The 18,345-nt window shown below is 46.5% G+C and overlaps 1 protein-coding gene across 1 annotated transcript; it reads right to left on the bottom strand.

The window, feature by feature from the left end:
- Window positions 1-14,201: 14,201 nt before the first annotated feature.
- On the bottom strand, window positions 14,202-17,407 carry LOC122164755. Its single transcript, XM_042827008.1, has 2 exons — window positions 15,991-17,407; window positions 14,202-15,825 (listed from the first exon to the last, which is right to left on the bottom strand). Exons 1-2 carry the CDS (start codon window positions 16,807-16,809, stop codon window positions 15,256-15,258), a joined length of 1,389 nt encoding a protein of 462 aa, XP_042682942.1. The 5' UTR covers window positions 16,810-17,407; the 3' UTR covers window positions 14,202-15,255.
- Window positions 17,408-18,345: the final 938 nt, after the last annotated feature.

Genomic DNA, 18,345 nt, shown 5'->3' with positions numbered 1-18,345 from the left:
TGTTGTACTGAGCCTATATCTAGTAGCAGTCCACTTAAAGCCAAGGAAGTAGCATTTGTTTGCTCGGCCAGACAGCATCCAAGTTTATTAAGTGTGTGTAATGCATTAGCTGATGCAACACCTGGGGCTAAAAAGGATGCCGCTATTATCTGCCCAGGATTCCAAAATTCAACATCATCCCAGCAGTCTGGCTCAAAGGCATGTATAGTTCGCTTAATGCAATTTTGATGGCGAATAATCATGGAAATACTAGGTGTTAATAGGATTAGTCTCCCCAGACTGTAGGGACCTCCTTTGATGTGAGAGGGGATGACAGGCCACACCCTGTCCCCATAAATGACACCTGCTGGCAATCTAAGTGGACGGTTATTAGATCTTGAGAAGTCAGCTGAAGTATAATTGCACCAAGCAGAGTGATTCCTATAAGCAGCTAAACTAGAATTAACACTCTGAACTAACAATTGATTCTTTCCACTATAGTTGAAGTACAAACAATAGTCCGTTTTAACCAATCCCAACAATTCCAGTTCTTTTGGTTCAAGATTACTCTGTTGCAGATGGGGTACCTATCCATCCCATCTGTTGACTACCGTGCTCGTGTTGAATGCTATCCCAAGAACGGAGCTCAGGATGGGCCATTTGTCTAGGAGTTGTCCCACCAAACATGTTGAGAACGGGTTCCCTGGTGATGTGGTTGACAAAGCAAGCATGTCTTGTCCTGTCTTGTTGGCAAAGATGACCCATATATTCTGTTTTGGCTGAGCTGGAATCCAAACCGCTGATGAAAGTGCAGTGATCATATTACAGCAGATGATGAAACAGATGGCTGGACCCATCGTGCTGGTACCCATCTTGGACCTGTTCCTTCATCCTATGTCGAGCCTCGTTTTCTCTCAACGCATTCTCCGCATCTTCCCTGAGCCTCGTGTTTCTCTCAACATGTTCTCTGTGGCTTCTCTGAGCCTCACGTTTCTCGCAACACGCTCTCAGCGGCTTTCCTTAGCCTCGTGTTTCTCTCCATGTGTTCTCCATGACTTCCCTGAGCCTTGCATTTCTCACAACGCACTCTCCGTGGCCTCCCTCACGTTTCTCGCAATGCGCTCTCTGACCGGTCTGCTTTTCAAGGGCTCCTGTTCAGACTCAGATATGAACGATCCAAATCATTTGTTACAGGTTCTCACATAACTTACATACATTCACAAGTTTCCTTTTTTAGCTTTCTATCCTCCCTCAGAACTTTCCCCTTTTTCGTTTATTAGTAAACTATTACCACACTATAAAATAATAGCACTAATTACATTAATAACATAATCATCATAACTCAACCAAGGCCTCAATTGATAACACACTAAACATAAGAAAAGAGTTACATAGAAGGTCACGATTATTTATTTATTTATTTATTTGTTCTATATATACACACTCACACAGGCATCTATTTTAGACAGTTCCATGAATGGGAAATGGAAACTTCCTGAGCTAATGTATTATTACTTATTGATCCCCGAGAGACAGCAAATCACCGAAAGGAGAGAGAATGAACATGCCGGTGGTGGATGCGATAGGCAGTGCCATCAGGGCATCCCCTGCTTCAAGGTGCACTTTCCCTCTCTTACCCACTGTAGACTCTCTCCTGCTTTTATTCTTCTCAGGGTCTGCAGGGTTATTTCCATTTGTACTCCACGTCCACATGGCCTGTGCATGATACAGAGCCCAGGTGGAACACCTGTTCACAAAATAGAACAAACCACTAAGATTAGATCTTTCTACAAAACAAAATACTCGCAGAAAGTTATAGTCGCTTCCATGATTTCTTGCTAACCAGAGAATTTTGCCATCCTTAGTCACTGACATATCACTGACTCACCCCACATGTCCACCGTCCCGTTCCCTCCCCCAGATCTTCACTTCCTGCACAACTGAGGAAGCACTAGTGGTGTGAGCCAGTTGTTCCCATTTCTCTTGATCAAGGGGAAGTCTTATCAGACACATAGTAAATGGGGAGCCAGGGGATGACACTGACAAGCAGCGAGTGTTCTGTCTGATGGTGCTGGGAGCATCACCCACACATTAGTCTTAGGCTGTGTAAGTACCCATACAGCATTCACGATGATGGTGCAGCGGATGAAGGTGATGCCAACAAATGAGGTCGCACTGCCCTTGCTTGAACCCATCGCGGTCCTGCACCTGTGGAAACACAAGCATTACCTCTCCCCCAAGTTATCAGTGGGAATGGGCCTTCCCATTGACCTGATTCCAGATTCTTTACTAGTACCAAAGTTTTTCCATGAATATTCACTCTTTCTTCGTTAATTGAAATGAAATGAGTGCTATCAGTGGTTTTCTGTCATCACACCCTTGATTTAAAAAGTTCAATACATATGTAGCTTTAGCAAGCCTTTCTGCCGGAAGTGACTTCTCTATTCCCTCTTCTCGCTTAAATAGCATAGTTTTAAGGGTGCTATGGGTGCACTCAACTATGGCTTGTCCTGTGGGCTAGTATGGTATGTCCGTGAGATGTTTAATTCCTCATGATTGTATAAACTGTAATACTTTCTGGGATATATATCCCGGGCCATTATCTGTCTTAATAGTTTTTATTACCCCAAGAGTTAAAAGGCCAAGAGAAAACGTTTGCAGATATTGCAAGCCTTTTCTCCAGTATGTGCTGTCACTGCTATGGCTCCAGAAAAGGCATCCACAGAGATGTGGACATTTTTAAGTCTTCCACATTCAGGGATGTGTGTGACATCTGTCTGCATAAGACTTTTGCAGCACCTTAGTGTTCTGTTGAGAAAAGGCATGTGGCAGTTGAACACGTTCAAATAAATTGGGAAAAAAAGTAACACCAGCTAACTGATCCACATATCTGTTTCCTTCTACTAAAGGTCCTGGCAAAGCGGTATGTGATCGGATGTGTGTTATGAAATATGGTTCCCGTTGGCAATGAACTAGAGACAAAAGAATATACGGAAGCCTGAACAATTGTTCATTAGACATGTCTCTTAGATACGATCCTTCTATTCTAATCACTATTCCTGTAACATAGGCTGAATCTGTGATGATGTTAATTGGACTGGACCACTTTTGAAATACTCTTACAACTGCAGCTACTTCAACAATTTGTGGAGAGCCCTTTATTGTCTAAATATCTGATTGCCATCGACTGGATATGTCCTGCCAGACATTTACTGACCGAACTGTTCTCCCTGACCCATCTGTGAATATAGTCAAGGTGTCTAAGGGCACCAAAGAACATTTTGGCATCTCCTGTATAATAAAATGCATTTGTAGCAATTTATGCCCCAGTGGGTGTATTGATGTCACCCTGGTGAATCCCTCCATTGCCACCTAAAAAGGCAGTGAACATTGGGACAGCCATTGTTACATGGTTGTAGGCACAGGTAACCTGATTATCAAAGGATCAGGCCCACTCAGCAACAGCAACCTTTGTTTTTCTCACATAACAAGAGCAGAAATCATTTCAACTTTCATAGTGATCATTTTGGAAAACTGATGAGGCAAAAAGATCCATTCCAGTATTAAAAGAGGATCATTCAAAGTATTATCCCACTGAAAGAGAAGACTACAAGGTTGGAAATCTGGATCTAGTACTATTAATTGAAATGAAAGGGCAGGGTCATATCGCTGAGCTTGTTGCTGAGACATAGTTGTGGCAACCTCCTGCAAATCTTGTGGCACTTCATGTGTCAGTGATCCTTTGAAATTTGAAGTTAGATTGCCCTTTAATAATTGAAACAATGGGTGCAAGGTTTCATTAGATATTCCCAGCAAAGGCCTGGTCCAATGTGTGATCCCTAACAGCCTTTGCATATCATATAGAGTTTGAATGTCTAAATCCAGTGTAAGGCATTGTGGAGTGATAGTCTGATTTGTAATTCACCATCCCAAATACTTCCATGACAAACTCTCTTGGACCTTTTCTGGAGCTACCTCTAAACCACGGCTTCTGATGCTGTCAGCGACTACAGCCAGGGCATGCCACATTTCTTCAGTCAACTTGGTTGCCACGAGCATGTCATCCATGTAATGATAAATAACAGCATAAAACAGCTTTTCCCCCAAAGGGGTTAAGGCTCTGGAGACAAACCATTGACAGATCATAGGGCTGTTTTTCATGCTCTGTGGTAATACCATCCAATGATACCGCTGGGTTGGTGCCGATGTGTTTACAGAGAGGGTGGAAAATGAAAACCTAGGAGCATTGTGGGGGTCCAGAGAGATGGTGAAAAAAAAACAGTCTTTTAAGTCAATAGTAGGCCAGGCACCATGAACAAACACAGTGACAACATTGCCTGTGTCTAAAATTCCTGAAACGTCAAACTTCTATGTGGCGACCCCCCTTTCCACAGGTGCAGCCAGCACCGGCTGTGCCTGCAAATAAATACTGAGCAATACAAGTGCCTGCCAGTACTTCACATGGGGGCATGGGTGTCCAGACCATAATTTTAACCTGCCCAGTACAATCAGTGTCCGAGTAATGCAAAAAGACCTTGCACTGTGGCTGATGAACAGCCTAAAAAGAAAGAGCTCAATCTGTTTCCCAACAGACCATTTACCTCAGTAGCCACTACTCGCACTGTCATAGAATCAAGGGTTACTGGTTCAGAGGTGGCCAAGTCAACTGCAGCACTGCCACGAGTCCTGGTGTATAATTGGGGGATGGCAGAATTGACTGTGTTGTTGCGATCTGCACTGGGGCTACTTGTGTCATTGCGCTCTGACCTCTGCCACGTGCCCCGACCCCCATTTCCCTGCTTGAATTGGCCATCCTGGCTAATGCAAGAACGGCATTGTTTCACATAATATCATCTTTTACAACACCCCGAACAGACTGCCAGTCCAGGGGGCCCAGGGGCCTTTTTATTATGACAGTTTCTGCTTAAATGACCTGGCAGAAGTGGAGCTGCAAATGGCGAGGGCAAGGCGGAGGGCGACAATGTCACGGCGAGGGGCAGTGGCACGGCAAGCGATGCGGGACTGCAACCGCAGGGCTGCGGGCGTCTCGCAGCAGCAGCGTCGCTCTCCAGGGACAGCAATTTTTCTTCTCCTTTGAGGAAGGAGTTGGAGTCATGGATTGGATCTGGGCAGGAGCTGTTTCCTGCACCAAGGGGCAGCGACGGGGGTCAGCGGATTGTCTGACCTGCCCCACCGTTTATTTAAGGAATGGAGGCACCACAGACTCTGCCGAGCCTGTTGAACCCATATGTTTCTTTACTGTCTCAAAAAACAGTTCTCCACAGCCCTAAAAGACCTTGCACTACAGTATCTAAGTGAGTAGCAGCATTCCAGAGTTTTAACCCCACTCAGTCCCATTCTTTTTGCTCTTTGGACATATCACTGCCCATAGTTCCCCACTGCTCACCTCTGTGCAGCAGAAATGATGATGCCACGCGGCTGATCTTGCTTCCTTTCAGCAGTCTTGAGTTCAGCGGGGCTTGCCACTGGTCAACTGAACACCCATCAAGCTGTCAGGTCAACGGCAAAGAAAAACGACGGGTCATTGTCATTGGTGACTCTCTGCTGAAGGGAGCAGAAGGGCCAATATGTAGACCAGACCCTCTACACAGGGAGGTCTGTTGCCACCTCGGAGCCCGGGTTAAAGACATAAGGAAGAAACTTCCTTCCCTAGTTCGGCCCTCAGTTTACTATCCGCTATTGCTGTTTCAGGTAGTCAATGATGATACAGGAAGAACTTCCCTAAGGTCTATGAAAAAGGACTTAAGAGCCTTGGGGTGACAGGTCAAGGGTTCGAGAGCACAAGTTGTGTTCTCCTCTATTCCTCCAGTTATAGGGAATGATGAGGGGCTAAATATGATGGGCCAATGGATTAATACCTGACTCCAAGCCTGGTGTGCCCGGCAAGGTTTTGGGTTTTTTGACCTCTGCTCTATTTGCACAAGATCATGCCTGGCTGGAGTAGATTATCCCACTGGTGGAAAGGGGTCTTAAGATGGGATTTGGGATGGTTCATTGATAGAGCTTTATATTAGATACGAAGGGGGGTGGGGGTCTAACTGGGGTCATTAGAATGGAGCCTGTGTGTAACATGCCAGTGCTTGTAGGAGAGGGATGTGCTAGTAAGATCCCACAGTCCTGTGTCTTGGTGAAGGAGGAGGACAACTCACCCTTTTGTAGGAAAAACATGAGGGTTGGTGTGAGGTTGGTGGGTATGGAAACACCTGAATATGGTTGTGAGGATATTAGGGCAACTGCCACTCAAAAGGAGGCCCAGCTTAGGTGTTTTTACACTAATGCACGCAGCATGGGTAATAAACAGGAGCTGGAGGCTATTGTGCGGTTGGAAAGCTATGATATAGTCACCATCACAGAAACGTGGTGGAATGACTTGCACAGATGGAGTGCTGTGATGGATGGCTACCGACTTTTCAAAAGAGACAGGCTTGGCAGGAAAGGCGGTGGTGGAGCCCTCTGTGTTAAGAAAGAATGTGAATGTGTGGAAATTAATGATGGTGATGATAGGGTTGAGAGATGGGTCAGAATAAAAGCGAAGGCTAATAAGACTGATATTATTGTGGGAGTCTGCTACAGGCCACCCACCCAGGATGAAGAGGTGGACAAGACACTTTATAGAAAGTTGGGTGAGGTCTCAAGGTCTCTCTGCCTTGTTCTTGTGGAGGATTTCATCTTCCCAGACATCTGCTGGACTTATAATACAGCAGATAGGGAACAATCCTGGAGGTTCCTAGAGTGTGTGGGAGATAACTTCCTGACACAACTAGCGAAGGAGCCAACAAGGGTAATCAACATCCGGGACCTGCTGTTTGTTAACAGAGAAGGTCTTGTGGGGGATGTAAAGGTTGGAGGCCTTCTGGGGCAAAGTGATTACAAGATGCTAGATTTCTCAATCCTTGTTGAGCCACAGAGGGGAGTCAGCAGAACTGCCACCTTGGACTTCTGGAGGGCAGACTTTAGTGTATTTAGGACCATGGTTGAGAGGGTCCCTTGGGAGGTAGTTTTGGAGAGCGTGGGAGCCCAGGAAGGCTGGGAATACTTTCAGAAAGTAATTTTAAAGGTGCAGGAGCTGACCATCCCCAGGTCACAGAAGATGAGCCGACAGGCAAGGAGGCCAGACTGGCTGAACACAGACCTTTGGTTGGAACTCAAGAACAAAAGGAAAGTTTATGGTCTTTGGAAGAGTGAACAAGCTACTTATGATGATTACAGGTACACAGTGAAGCTGTGTAGGGAAAAAATTAGAAAAGCCAAAGCCCAGCCAGAACTGAACCTGGCCACTAAGGTAAAGGAAAACAATAAATATTTTTATAAATACATAAACAGCAAGAGGAGGGCTAAGGAGAGTCTCCATCCCTTGTTGGATGCCGAGAGCAACGAGGTACTTAATGCCTTCTTTGCCTCAGTCATTAATAGTAAGACTTGTTACTCCCTGGGAACACAGCCCCCTGCACTGATAGATAGGGATGGGGAACAGAACGGACCCTGCATAATCCACGATTAGATGGTTTTGGACCTGCTCCAAAAGCTGGATGTTCACAAGTCCATGGGGCCAGATGGATTCCATTCTAGAGTGCTGAGGGAGTCAGCAGATGTGGTTGCCAAGCCACTCTCCATCATTCTTCGGCAGTCCTGGATAACCAGAAATGTCCCAGTGGACTGGAGACTGGCAAACGTGACACCCATCTTCAAAAAGGGCTGGAAAGATGATTCTGGCAGCTACAGACCTATCAGTCTCACCTCAGTGCCGGGGTAGGTTATGGAACGGATAATCTCAAGAACCATCATGGACCAGTTAAAGGTCAACCAGAGGATCAGGCCCAGTCAGCATGGGTTTATGAATGGTAGATCCTGTTTGACAGTTCAGCAACCAGAGGCCTCTGTCATATTCTTGAGAAAGTCCTTTATTATTCTTCTTCTACTTCTTCTATTAATCACCCAACACACCAGCACACACACATATACATATATGATTGTGCATTTCTTGCATACAATTCTCAACAGTTTCAAGGCCTCCCTAAGCAACCATATCTAATCTTACATCTTGTTTCTACGTCCAGTGTTTCTTCTTGATCAAAGCATACAGTTCCCCATTGTAAAAGATCACCACCCGTGACCACCACCTTAGCACAGCAGAAGCAACAAACATAGTATCTAAGCAGACCTTTCTTTTGCCGTTTAGGCCTGTGATGCCCATGGCCTCATGGGAGTCAGGCTAACTGTGGATCTCCAAGGGGATGGACCCCCAGCAAGCTTCACATAGTCCCCTTCACCTCCCCCTTCTTTATTTACAAAAAACACGCGATTCATTGCATCTTGTATCATTTTTTGCACACATTGCAGAAGACAAGGAATACAAATTAAAATGCAAAGGAGGGCAATCAAGCCCACAACAGCAATTTTTAACAAGCTTTGAAGCCACTCAGCTAAGCCTCCAAACAATCCCCCGAATACGTCCCATCCATCTTTCACTTGAAATTTCTGGAGCCAATTTGCAGATCTTGTATACTTTTATGGATGGATTCAGAGTAATCGGAAAGATTCATACAACAGAGACCATCAAATTCCTGACAGCCATGGCCTTGTGCAAGCAGTAGGAAACCAATTGCTGCCCTATTCCGAAGCGTGGCATGTCTGACGGAATTTACATCTAATAATAAACCACTTAGGGCTAAAGAGGTAGCATTAATTTGTTTTGCAAGCCAACACCCTAACTTAATGAGCGTTGTAAGGGCTTGGGCAGAGGCAACTCCTGGGGCCAAAGCAGAAGCAGCTGTAACGGCTCCAGGGTTCCAAAACTCTGCCGTATCTTTACAATCAGCCTGAAAAGCGTGGGTGGAACGTTTGGGGTGCTCAGTGTGCTTCAAAATCATCGTGGTATTAGGTGTTAACAAGGTTAATCTACCTAAAGAACAAGGTCCTCCTTTTATATGTGAGGGGACTGAATGCCATGCCCTATCACTACAGATAAGGAAAACACCCGCAGGCAAGCTAAGTGGGTGGTTAGTAGATCGAGAAATATTAAGAGAAGTATAGTTACACCATGCTGTATGATTTCTATATGCGGGTAAGGTGGAATTAACACACTGACCAAGAGTTTGATTTTTTCCCCCATAATCAAAATACAGGCAATAGTCCATTTTAACAGGTCCCAATAATTGCAATTCCTGCGGTTCCAGGATTATGGGAGGAAGATATGGCACCCAACCGCCCCACTGATCCACAACAGCGCTGGTGCTGGAAAGCACTGCAAATCACACTTCCGCAGGGATGGGCCAGGAGTCTAATGGTTGGCCCATCAGACAGGTTGTAAACGGATTTCCCGGAGAAGCTGTCGAAAGACATAGGGTATCCTGTCTGGTCTTGTTTGCCAAGATGACCCAGATGTTCTGTTTAGGTTGGGGTGGTAGCCAGACAGTATTAATGTTTTAAATCAGGTAAAAGCAGCAGATGAAGAGGTGGGGCGGACCCACCTTACTGATGTCCACTTTGGGCCAGATCCTGTGGAAACACAAAGTATAACCTCTACCCCATGTTATTAACGGGAAAGGTCCTTCCCACTGCAAGGAATCTGGATTTTTGACCATTACCAAAGCCTTTTGTTTCTGTATGTGTTGTAAGGTCTGTGTCAGACACCTACAAACAGGTGGCCCTTCTTTGGTCCAACGGTTTAAAAAATTCAGAATGTAACATGGCTTTGCAAGCCTTTGTTGAGGCGTAAGGCCCCCACTCCCTCTCTTTTGTTTAATAAGCATATTTTTAAGAGTTGCATGTGCCCGTTCTATTATGGCCTGACCCGTAGGTGAGTGAGGTATACCTGTCTTATGTTGGATGCCCCACTGTTGAAAAAATAATTGGGTAGTGCAGGCAACATAACCCGGACTGTTGTCCGTTTTAATGACTTGGGGGATTCCAAGAACTGAAAAGGCAGCAAGAAAGTGTCTGCGCATATCCCGGGCCTTTTGTCCCATATGTGGTGAGGCATATATACAGGTGGAAAATGTGGAAAATCTATGGAAACATAAACATATTTAAGCTTACCAAATTCGGAAAAATGTGTAACATCAGATTGCCACAGCTCTAGAGACTGTAGGCCTCTGGGATTAACCCCGATAGATGGGGTAGGGGAAAAAAGTTGACAATCAGGACAGGATTGTATAATGTCTTTGGCTTGTTCCTTGGTAATTTGAAAAGAACGACACAAAGCTTGGGCACTTTGATGGTAAAAATCATGTGACAGGCAGGCTTGAGCAAAACGGTCTGGGACCACAACGGTCCCTGCGAGTTTGTCCGCCCGAGTATTGCCTTCTATAATTGGGCCTGGTAATGAAGAGTGGGATAGAACGTGCTGAATGAAATAAAGGTGTCTATGTTTGCCAATTGCTTCTTGTAAACGCAGTAATAGTGTGAACAAGCAAGGGTTAGAGACTTCCTTCAGGTAGGCCCCTTATATGTGCATCACTATACCTGCAACATAAGCAGAGTCAGTAACAATATTAATGGGTTGCAAAAAAACATTCAAAAACCCGTACAACTGCGGTCAATTCTACAACCTGAGCTGATCCCTCCGTAATGAAAACATCCTCCTCCCAGTGCCCATTCTCTCCCTGCCATAATGGTACCGCGCGGCCCATGTGACCTGAGCCATCTGTAAAAACTGTTAAGGCTGAAGGCAGGGGGGTAGGCGCTAACTTAGAAGCGGGGATCAGAGGGAATGAATGCAGGGTTTGCAGGAGTCTGTGGGATGGAAAATGAGTTGACATCTGGCCAGAATATCCAGCCAGTGCGTGCTGGAGCACATCTGATTTAGTGAAGGTGAAGTTCCATTGACGGAGATCAAAAGGAACATAAATGACTGACGGGTCTTGGGCATTGAGAGCAAGGAGACGATCACGGCCTTTGGAGATAAGCATGGCAACCATTTCAATTCAGGTCATAATAGTTTTTGAAAATTTATGTGGCAGAAAGATCCATTCCACAATGACAAGTGGATCAGGGTCTTTAGGCAACCACTGAGCCAACAAGCCGTATGGCTGAAAGGAGGAATTGAGGATAAAAAGGTCAATTGCAGTAGTTGGATCCACTCGGTGTGCAGCTTGCAGAGTAATTTTATCAACAACAGATCGAAGAGCCACGAGTGCATCTGGAGCGAGGCGTCTGAGGGAAGTGAGATCTGGGTCTCCTTCCAAGAGTGAAAAAAGCGGGTGGAGCTCTTCCGTAGAAATTCCTAAAAGGGGTCGAAGCCAGTCAATGGTTCCTAAAAGCTTCTGCAAATCGTTGAGGGTTTTCACTGTCATCGCAAGAGTCACTGATTGGGGTCGGATCCTAGATTGCAATATTTGCCATCCAAGATAGAGCCATGGTGGTGTCTTTTGAATCTTCTCTGCAGCTATACACAAACCAGCGTGGTTTGAAGCAGCTGTAATTTCTGAAACTGCCAGAGTAACCTTTGCCTCCTCGGAAGGACAGATCTCATCGCAGATCCTGCAAAATTGAACAGGAAAGCGCCTCCCAACGGGGCTCCTGTTCCAGGGCTAGAACGACAGGGAACACGTGTAACATGTCCATATCCCCGACCTCTGCTGCTTCTCTCCGGACAGCAAGCCACAGATCATGAGGATCAAGGGGGAACAGGTCAGGTTCCTCCTTGGGGTCAATAGGATCGTCTGGCTCCCCTTCATTATTCAAAACTAGTTTACATTTCCACGGGAGCGGAACAGGGGGCTTCCCCTTGCCCTTACGAGGAGGAGGGTCCCCCACCATCGTGGCCGGCAAAGGATCAAAGGATCCTGCAGACGTGGAGGGAGCTCCCCGTGCTTGTAAAGATTCAAAAATGAGACACCAGGAATCAAGCCAGGGCAGTACTGTCTTATCTCCCTTCGTAGCTGCATCCCAAAGTTTAACACCAATGGCATCCCAAGTATTTGGGCTATAAATCGTCTGTCTAGTAATAGTCAGGTCTCCCTTAACAGCCCAAGCAAGCATCTGCTGTAAATCAGTAGCGGAGACCGTTTTTCCCTTCTGTTTAAGCAGAAGCTGAAATTTTTCCAGGATCTTCTTCTGATCCGCAGTAATTTTATTCACCACTGTAGCTTAAGCGCTTACCTTTGTCCAGCGACAGGCAGCAGGCATGAAGGGGGTTCTCGTTTCTTTCAGTGCACTCACCGCATTTCTTTCAATGCACTCTCTGCATTTCCTTCAACGCGCTCACTGCATTTCAACGCACTCACTGTTTTGTGCTTCTCTCAGCATGCTCTCAAGGGGACTCGTCAGGCCCCTGTTCGGGCGCCAGTTGTCACAGTTCAGCAACCAGAGGCCTCTGTCATGTTCTTGAGAAAGTCCTTTATTATTCTTCTTCTACTTCTTCTATTAATCACCCAACACACCAGCACACACACATATATATATGATTGCGCATTTCTTGCATACAATTCTCAACAGTTTCAAGGCCTCCCTAAGCAACCATATCTAATCTTACATCTTGTTTCTACGTCCAGTGTTTCTTCTTGATCAAAGCATACAGTTCCCTACCTGTGACCACCACCACCTCAGCACAGCAGAAGCAACAAACATAGTATCTAAGCAGACCTTTCTTTTGCCGTTTAGGCCTGTGATGCCCATGGCCTCATGGGAGTCAGGCTAACTGTGGATCTCCAAGGGGATGGACCCCCAGCAAGCTTCACATGATCCCCTTCAACAAACCTGATTTTGTTCTATGACAAGGTGACCTGCTTAGTGGATGAAGGTAAGGCTGTCCATGTGGTCTGCCTGGACTTCATTAAAGCCTTTGACACTGTACCCCACGACATTCCTGTGGAGAAGCTGGCTGTGCACGGTTTGGATGGGCATACTCTCAGATGGGAGAAACACTGGCCGGAGCCAAAGATTTGTGGTCAATGAAGTTAAATACAGCTGGCAGCCTGTCACAAGTGGTGTCCCCCAGGGCTCAGTACCGGGGCCATTTCTATTTAACATCTTCATTAACAATCTTGATGAGAAGATTGAGTGCACCCTCAGTAAGTTTGCAGATGACAACAAATTGAGAGGGAATGTTGATCTGCCTGAGGGGAGAAAGGCACTACAGAGGGACCTGGATAGACTGGATCAAAGGGCCAAGGTAAACTGTATGAGTTTCAATAGGGACAAGTATCAGGTCCTGCATTTTGGTCACAACAACCCCAGGCAACCCTACAGGCTTGGGGAGGAGTGGCTGGAAAGCTGCCTGATGGAAAGCGATCTTGGTGTTCTGATGGACAGTCGGCTTAATATAAGCCAGCGGTGTGCCCCTGTACTTAGCACTCGTGAGGCCTCACCTCGAGTACCGTGTTCAGTTTTGGGCACCTCAATACAGAAAGGACATTGAGGTGCTGGAGCAGGTCCAAAGAAGGGCAACAAGGCTTGTGAAGGGCAACAAGGCTTGTGAAGGGCTTGGAGAATATGCCTCAAGAGGAGCGACTGAAGGAACTGGGGCGGTTCAGTCTGGGGAAAAGGAGGCTGAGGGGAGACCTTATTGCTCTCTTCCAATATCTGAAAGGTGCTTACAATGAGAGTGGGACCGGTCTCTTCTCACTGGTGACAGGACAAAGGGAAATGGCCTCTAGTTGTACCAGAGGAAGTTTAGGTTGGCTATCAGGAAAAACTTTACAGAACGGGTTGTTAAGCACTGGAATAGGCTCCCCAGGGAGGTGTTTGAGTCACCATCCTTGGATGTGTTTAAAAACCATTTGGATGTGGTGCCCAGGGACATGATTTAGCAGAGGAATGTTAGAGTTAGGGTAGTATGGTTATGTTGTGGTTGGACTTGATGATCTGTAAGGTCTTTTCCAACCTGAGCAATTCTACAATTTTATGATTCTATATCAACAGAAGGGGGAACGTCTGTTTACAAGGGTGGATAGTTAGGACAAGGGGAATGGTTTTTGTTGCTAACCTCCATGCAATTCCAGCTGAAGCCTTCGAGGACCAGCCTCCGGCTTCATCCAGGTGTTCGCAATCGTTAGGGACTCAACGGTCTGTCCATCTACCTCGGTGCACACCAATGTGGTGTATGGTAAAATGGCGTTTATTGCAAGGAGCACATCCTTCTTAAAACTTTCCCCATGCCTTAGGGCTACTACCTGACCAATGGACATGTGGCATGTCTTGTTTCTTCCTTATTTGGTCTATCTTGTTCTTCTCCCTTATCTTCAGGCCATTTGTTGCCATGGTTTCCCTGGGGCCGAGGGGCCCCTGTCGACCCTGTTCGACTACATTTCCCCCTCCCTATGCATAAGCGTAACTACTACATTCTGAGAGGACCCTAACCGCGTACAACCCGAAATCCCCGCATTGCGCCTATACATGCCATTGTCCTCTCAGTTAAGCCTTGCCCCGTTACATCCCGATTCGCAAAATAATTCTAATCCTAACCTTATGGTGAGCAAACGAGGCAATGGGGGGACCCTTTTCGTACTTCGCCTAATACAAATCTGTTCCCTCCACTGCATGGAAGATCTTATCCAATTGCGTTCTCTGCTTCTCTACAAGCTTTTTGCATTTTCTTATACTCTATGCGGTAATTAATTGTACGATCATTTGTCTCAGCACACACTATACTTATATCTGTAATATACCTATATATCTATATATAATATGACTATAAGCGTAAAGTGTATTAATATTAGACCTAATACAACTATAACTGAATAATGAATAGAGTTAAACAGAGTTAAACATTCCCGTCGCATTGGTGGACCATCCCAGAAGCACTTCCCATAAGTGATGTTCTCCGTCCTTCTTTACTCTCTCTAGGACACGATGGATCTCTTCTGGGTCATGGTGAATGGTGATCAAGGTTTTCGGCCCATTGTCTCTGTCACGTTTCAGGATTGGTGCAGGTCATCATGTTGCAAAAGCTTCCTTACCAAGTTCCTTCCTTGGTAAGCCAAAGCGAGATTCATCCCACTTGGAGTAGGTGATAGGTCTTTAATCACCGTGTAATTATCCTGCAAGAACTGATGTGATGTCACGACACTTAATAATTAAAGCCACATCCTACAATACTAGTAAAGTTATAGACAGAGAGATTAGAGATTAGAGTGATTGCTGATAGCTCTAGTGGCACTATCTGTGCCCAATATATACCAACATTGTCTCAGGTACCTGTTGGAATGTACCTCAAAAATAACAAACATTTGTTCAATATCAAGGCAGATGTCTCAGGCTTTGAGAGCACTGCTCTCACAAACCAGCTGTATGGACTTGCTTGTTCTCCAGGCCTCAATCTGGCCACCTGTCCCTGAAGGGAAACCATTCTGATGCCCACAATGTATACTGCACTGGCTTAAGAACCATGCACATCAGATTTGTTACATGAGGAAAGAGAAGGCCTGATGCTGTCAGGACTTCTAATGCATTTAAAGTGAGGGATGATTTCAATCCCCGTTTCTCTGCACAATCTATCAGGTGTGTGATGCCTTTCGGATCAAGGGATACCCTTCCCGGACCTCTGTTATCATTCCCTTCTGTCAGGAAGGTCTCTAGTGCTCTTCCTTCCTCTATCAGGCTAGATCTAAACTTCCCACAATCTGTTAGTGCATCTCTCTTAACTCCCAAATGCAGATTCACCTCTCTCCTTTCGCTATCCTTTTCAGTCACAGCTGGAAGCTGCGGGCTCCGCACCGCTCCCACTGTGCCCATCTCCCTTTGATCAAGCACTGACTGTTGTAGAGGCTTCTGATTAGTTGCATGCGCACTCAATTTTGTAAAAGGATGTGTGGGTCGAGTCAATGGGTCTGAACACTGTGGCAGAGAGTGGGTCCGGAGACTGTCGTTATTTCTTTCTCCATCGGGTGCAACCTGAGCAGAGGGCGCCGGCCGGACGCCACCTACTCCTTCAGGCGCAATCATGGTGGACAGTGCTGGCCGGACACTGTCATCCCAGCGCCTGTAAGTTACATCGCTTCCCTTTCTCTCTGCTTTTTCTTCTACTACCTCTCTAACTTTTGACCAATCCGTACCCGAGCCTTGCCCGCAGTCCCCACCCCCCTGGGTGTTACTGCATTCCACCTCCTGAGAGGAGACAGCAAGTGTCCCATCCCAGCTCACTATTCCCCCTGCCCCCACAGGTGGTGTTAGGTTACACAGAGAAGGATACAGCGGTTGTCCTGGATACGGCTGGGGAGTTTCAGCGACCTTGGATTCCTGCACTTGAGCCGTTTTGCAAGATAAAAGTGCAGACAGTTCAGCGCAGTCTTCTTCTACTTGTTTATGCGAAGCTGGAGCCGAGGGGGGAGCAGAAGGGGGTGCCGATGGTGCGGACGAGATGTTAGTCGCCATAGCTGAGGGCATATTTGCGGTGTTCTCTTCCTCAGGGGAGCTGCAAGAAAGTACGCTTCCCGCTCCGTTTCTCACGGTGTTATTAAATTCGAAGCCCATCATAACGCGCGCAGCCATTTTCTCTTTCTCCTCATCGACCTGAGGCTCAGTAGTTGGCTTTCCTGTGGGACATGTGGGAGAAACCTTCCCTCCTCCCAAGCCCAACCAAAACTTCGCCTGTTCAGATGTAACCTGTTCCTCCCGCGCCGCCTTCAGCGCCCCCAAAACCAGTCCCCAGGTTTTCAATTCTCCTGACTTCCCGAGTACCATCGCCCGCTGGGAAAGCGCTGCGGTGATGGGATCCCAGGACCCCGGGGAATACAAATCTGAGGGAGATGTAAGCAGTCCCTCCTTTTGTAAAAGGGACAACATTGCCCCTATTTCCTTCTTAGAAGGAGAAGTTTTCCCGCAGTAGGTCTTACACGCGGACGAAATCACCTTTATGACGGCCTCCATAGTCCCTCCACCGGGCGTACTCCCGCGGATCTCCACCGGGCACTCTCCCGCGGATCACACAACCACCGGGCTCTTCCCCCGATGGTCACCTGGGTCCTCGGCAGGTCAAACAGGCTCGCGCGCAGAGCCCCCTCCGACGCTACCCAGCTTCCACTCTCCTAAGCCGCAGCCCCCTCTTCTAGGGTCATCGCCTCCTTCCCCAAGGGAGATGGAAGAGAGCAGGAACGCCACGCCGCCTGTGGCCGACCACTATTCCCTAACAATCACGTCGGGGTCACCAAATGAAGCCTTCGAGGACCAGCCTCCGGCTTCATCCAGGTGTTCGCAATCGTTAGGGACTCAACGGTCTGTCCATCTACCTCGGTGCACACCAATGTGGTGTATGGTAAAATGGCGTTTATTGCAAGGAGCACATCCTTCTTAAAACTTTCCCCATGCCTTAGGGCTACTACCTGACCAATGGACATGTGGCATGTCTTGTTTCTTCCTTATTTGGTCTATCTTGTTCTTCTCCCTTATCTTCAGGCCATTTGTTGCCATGGTTTCCCAGGGGCCGAGGGGCCCCTGTCGACCCTGTTCGACTACACCAGCCCAGCTAACAACACCTCGTTAGTGCCCTCCCGTCTGCACCCCTATCCAGCACAGGGACACGAGAGATGCACGCCATAGGGTGTAGCTCAACTGCCAATTTATTGCTGTGCAACAACCGCCTATATACTGTGACACGTGACTGCCCCATGAACCCGTGACCCATAAAGCACCACCCAGAACCACCCCCGTAACTACCACCCACACCAAGTACCGCCCACATCTCCCCCATCTCTATGTCATGCTACTGTGTCCCCTACTTTCTACTATTATTTCCCTTAGTCATTAAAACAAGAATAGTTTGTAGAAGCACAGATATGCTGTATCCGTTGAAAAAGATTAGTCCTTGTCTACGGCTGTCATGCAGAATCATAACACTAATTATATTAATAACATAATCATTATAACTCAATCAAGGCCTCAATTGACAATACTCGAAATGTTAAAAAGACAAACATAGCATAATGACAAGAAATACTGTTAACCTACTAAAAAGAACAAACGTGTTTGGTCTGCAGCCCAACTTTCTGCAACCTGAAAATAAATCCCTGAATGTCCCACAACACCTCTAACTGATTAGAAAGAGGTCTTCAACTTTCATATATTCTGATAAATTTATTTTGAAAGATCACCAAAATTTGTACAACAGATGCTTTTAGAGTGCTCATGATTATGCCTTTGGGCTACTAGAGAATTAATAGTCGGACAACTTTAGCATGCCAGACAGAACTAGGGGCATTGTTACTTACTGACCCTCAAGAACCAACAACCTGCAGAAAAAGAGAGAGAAAGAACATGCTGGTGGTGAATGTGATAGGCAGTATCAGCAGGGCATCCCATGCTTCAAGGTGCACTTTGCTCTCTCACCCATCACAGATTCTCTCTTGTTTTATTCTTGTCAGGGTCCGAAAGGTATTTTCCATTTGTACACTGCATTTGCATGGCCAG

The sequence above is a fragment of the Centrocercus urophasianus genome, unplaced genomic scaffold (assembly GCF_019232065.1).
Source record: "Centrocercus urophasianus isolate 14NV4802_14NV808 unplaced genomic scaffold, USGS_Curo_1.0 seq_276, whole genome shotgun sequence".
NCBI classification, from domain to species: Eukaryota; Metazoa; Chordata; class Aves; order Galliformes; family Phasianidae; genus Centrocercus; species Centrocercus urophasianus.
This window is presented reverse-complemented; position numbering and strand designations above follow the sequence as displayed.

Bases quoted from the DNA above. Each gene is read 5' to 3' on its own strand.
- LOC122164755 (XM_042827008.1), bottom strand. From the start codon at position 16,809: ATGGAGGCCGTCATAAAGGTGATTTCGTCCGCGTGTAAGACCTACTGC. The intron at 15,826-15,990 runs GATTGGTCAAAA...CAGGTTGCACCC, and splicing joins GCGGGCAAGGCTCGGGTACG to GATGGAGAAAGAAATAACGA.